We start from the raw sequence: 4446 nt of genomic DNA, 5'->3' as shown, positions 1-4446 counted from the left end.
ACCGGGACAAGTCCCGGTATCCCGATAGGCCAATCCGCCCCTGCCCATTTACCGCATGATCTATATTAATTTCAGTCTGTAAAGGCTTTCAAGTGTATTGCACCTGGTCTTACTTTAAAAGCTAAAAGAAGATAAATCGAGACTTTTTATGTACATCTTATAACATCTCACCAACCTACAAAGTTGTATAAACTTCAAGGGCATGGGCATAAACGTTTACATGATGGAATTTCAATTATTTTTCTCCTTTTAGGATCTAATTAAGTGATATTTATTAATTATATAAAATATGTATTTAATATAGTTTTTTCTGTGTTCAGAACACTATTCGTTCATGGTCTATTAATTAAATGTACATCTCCTACTTAAAAAAAATGTGGCTCAGAGGTTAATGTGGAGGACTATGGATGTGTGGGTCATTCGTCCACGTCCGTTTTCCGAAAGAAAGAAAAAAGTAAAGAAATAAAAATTCGCGGTCCGCGTTTTCCTCAGTATTCTAACATTTTATGATGTACAAAAGACTACAAACATCGTATGATAACTAAGAAAATGGTAAAATACATATAATGAACATTTTTTTTTGTCCATTTTTATTACCTCTAAACTCGCGACTTAGCCAGATCCAGATTGATAATAAACCTAGAGTGTATAACGTCCAGCAATTTTTGACATTCACTGACAAATATGTTAGAATATCTGTGAATAAAAGCTTCCGTTTCATGAAGACAAAAATCAGTAACGTTTTTGTCACATAGGAGTTATTAACCATTCTTTGACACTCTTTTGACCATTATTTACCATGTTCTGGTCAAAGGTCAATTGTTTTAAAGTGTAGAAAAGTTTTGTTTGTTTATTTGTAATTAAGCACAAAGCTACACAATGAGCTATCTGTGCTCTGCCCATCACGAATATCGAAACCCGGTTTCTAGCGTTGTAAGTCCGCAGATATACTGCTGTGCCACTGGGGGGCATAGAAAAAGAATGTCAGACATCATGGAAAAGTCAGAATACGATCCTATGCCCCCTTTTACCTGCAACTGGAAAGTGAAAATGTGTTTTAAGTGTAGTCGGTGTGGTTGTCACCGTTATGACATATTCACTAAAAAAATAGTTATAAAAATAAGGTCACAGAGAGTTCGAAAAACAAACAAACAAAAAACAAGCAAAACTAGAAGCGAGAAGTGGAAGGGTTTTAATTTGAGAGCAGAACCTGCTGCTGTCTTGGACCTTTGTAAATAGCTATTCATATCAAGCTCACCCATTACTCCCATTGCTATAACATTTTACAAAGGTCATACTTTTGTGCAGTTTTTTCTGTTCTTTTTCGTTAATTTTAATGGTTACACACCCATGGTGGTGGCGCATGAACCATTTCACTGCTCATAAAGTTAAACTAAAATGAATTATAGTTTAATGGGTAAATTATCGTGAAATTAAGCTGTTTGGTTTGTTTTTGAAATTCACGCCAAGCTACACGAGGGCTATCTGCGCTAGCCGTCCCTAATTTAGCATTGAGAAGGCAGCTAGTCACCACCACCCACCGCCAACTCTTTTACCAACGAATAGTGGGATTGACCATCACATTATAAGGCCCCATGGCTGAAAGGGCGAGCATGTTTGGTGGGACGGAGAATTAAACTGTAAGCTCGAGGAGTTATAACGCTAAAATTGGATTTCGATACCTGTGATGGAGAAACGTCAGAAATGATATTCAAATGTTGAATATAAGTTAAGACATTTTGTCTATTGAGAACTCAAGATTATTGAAAGAGAAATATGTTAATAGATAAAAGATTTCCATAATAGTTCTTCAGGCTTAATTAATGAATCAACAGTTTGGATTTAATCAAAGTTTTGTTTATTAGCATTTGCAATAAATACGTTTGGTGTTTTAAGCACATTTATTTGTTGTTGAAGTTCAAGTGTTTGGTTAATTTTAACTAAACCTGCACTCTTAAAGACAGGAACTGATTTTTAGAACAAACAAAAAACTAAAAGAATATCTAACTTATCTTGTTTTGTACAATAATAATCTTTCCTACTTCAAAATCAACTCGTTTATTAATATCAGCGGATTTAGTTAAAGCTTTTCTTTGCTGTTTAGTGACGTAATTTTAATTCTTTATGGGAATTCTTAGGCCTAAAATATAAATAATCAAAACCGTCCACTAAAATATAAATAAAATTAGATTACGAAAATAAATTGCTTATTTTTATTTCACATATAAAGTTACTTCATTGTAGACAAGTATCCTGGTATCTTGAAATAATTATCTCAGTTTAATGACATTTATTTTAGAACAGCGTACGAAAAAAATAATAATCCTGCTATAAATCTGTATCATTATTGTTCTCGTAAAAAATAAGCCTGACGCTGTCTTAGTGGTTAGTTTGTCGGGCTGCGTATCAAGGATTTGGGGTTCGAGACATGATGTTGCTGTGATCTCCAACCTTTCAGCTTTGGGTGTGTTATAAAAGTGGCAGCCAATTTCGTGTTTGGTTTTAAAGAACCAGATAAAACTTCCTGTGGCGGCAGGTGCTGCTAGATAACTGCATTTTTTTTCTTTTCGGTTTTTCAAAAATAGAGACGGCTATACCTGAACCCTAGGGGACTCCGACCTGGCCGTTTAGCCCGCGTTTGCATAAGGTAGTTTTCAGGCTGAAATTGCCTCCCGTTGGCTCAACTATAACATTGAAGGCTTATTACGATAAATTTCGAGTTTCGATACCCGTGGTGAACCCAGCACAAAAAGCCCATTGTGTAGCTTTGTGCCTAAATACAAACAAACAACAAAAAAAAAGGTGGGGGTTGGAAACTACAATTCTATTCCTCGGCAGAATATATACAGTATATATATATATATATATACATATAAGTGTGAGGATCTCACAACAAATATAGAATATTCTTTACTTATGAAGTTAACAAATATTTTGTGATTGTATGGTATATTGGTAAGTTTGAAGTTATTAGCTTGTTTATGTGTAAGAGGCCTCAATAACAAAAATGAAACAGTGTAAGCCCATAGCTATTAAGGTTACAGTATTATGTTTTTATATAACTTTGTGAAATAATTGTAAATTGATAATTTTTTTCCCATTATTTAGTGAAAAAAAAGAGCCCTTTTGTTCATATTATTAAATGCCTTGAACTGCTTGAGTACCAGAGTTTTGCTTTCTTCCGATTGCACTTCCTTCTGTATTTTTAAGACGGAAGTGCGTCAATACGTCATCGTCTCACTTACGTAATGCATCCGATATGGCCTAAAATGGTTGGTCTGCTTTATTTCCTTTATTTTGTGATGTAATTTTCTTTTTGTATACTCAATCTCAAAATGCATACCTGCCACACCTTACATGTTATATTAATTTCGAATAATTCAATCTTTTTAATTTAATAATAATTTATTTTCTTGTCCTTCACACCAGGTGTCGCCAGAAGAAGAAGAACGTAGGAAAATTCGTCGTGAAAGGAATAAGTTAGCTGCTGCCAGGTGCCGAAAACGACGGTTAGATCATACAAACAACCTAATGAAGGTGAAAAAAAATCTCAGGTTTTAATATTAATAATTTCGTTTTGATCAAAATTAACACAAATGAGCCAGGGAAGTATTGAAAAGCAAACACAGCTTTTGAGACGTATATATATATAAATGTATTATTTTTACGAAAATATCACATATTCATCAAAAAGGACTACTTTTGAGAATAAAACTTATATTTATGTGTATTTTCAAAATAACTGCTGATGAGAAAATCGTTTACAGACTGGAACTACAACGTATTTTTTTTCTTTTACTAACATTGTTCCATCAAATATTTTTTTTAGACCTATCACAATTTTCATGTTGTAGCGTGGGATATTAACATCACTCGTAATTACTTGCACACAACCCCCTGTGATTACATTGCGAACGATAAAAAATATGGTAATTTGAGCCTGTTTATGTATTTTAAATATTATACACTGGTAAAAATGACACTTGACTCTAGAATGTTATGTTTCCAAGTAGTTTTATTTAGTAAAGGAAACCGATAGATGACGGGTCGAATTAGGGAGAGTGCCGCCATAAAACCCGTTGCCCGACATCATTTCTTATATAACGTGCAACTCACGAGCAGTAACCACACATTTATGAAAAATTTGATAATATCTTGTAAATGTTCTTAATATTATACAGTTGTTCTAGTTATCGTGATTAATATTTCTTCTTATATATTTATATATATTTATCAATTAATGTTTGAATTAGATCGCAGATGTATCTCACAGATAACAAATTACACACGTCTGATTTTCCATTATAATGTGATGAGAGTTTCAGGCCACATGATAAATATACAATTATTCAAGAAGATATAGGAATAACCACTTTAAGAACAAGAAAAGAACGTTTAATATAATTAACATTCAAAACGGCCCGGCATGGCCAGGTGGATAAGGCG

At 33.5% G+C, this 4446-nt stretch overlaps 1 protein-coding gene across 2 annotated transcripts in view; it reads left to right on the top strand.

Moving 5' to 3' along the window:
- Positions 1 to 4446, top strand: part of LOC106466401 (transcription factor kayak-like) — a 19090-nt gene that overhangs the window by 9456 nt on the left and 5188 nt on the right. For both annotated transcript variants that reach the window (XM_013926686.2, XM_022394398.1), the window contains one exon: positions 3430 to 3537. In XM_013926686.2, coding sequence (XP_013782140.1) covers positions 3430 to 3537 — 108 coding nt within the window. The remainder of the gene's footprint in view (positions 1 to 3429; positions 3538 to 4446) is intronic.

This window comes from Limulus polyphemus, unplaced genomic scaffold (assembly GCF_000517525.1).
Source record: "Limulus polyphemus unplaced genomic scaffold, Limulus_polyphemus-2.1.2 Scaffold2248, whole genome shotgun sequence".
In the NCBI taxonomy this organism is placed as follows: domain Eukaryota; kingdom Metazoa; phylum Arthropoda; class Merostomata; order Xiphosura; family Limulidae; genus Limulus; species Limulus polyphemus.
The sequence above is the reverse complement of the archived record's forward strand: the minus strand, read 5'-3'. Positions and strand labels throughout refer to the sequence as shown.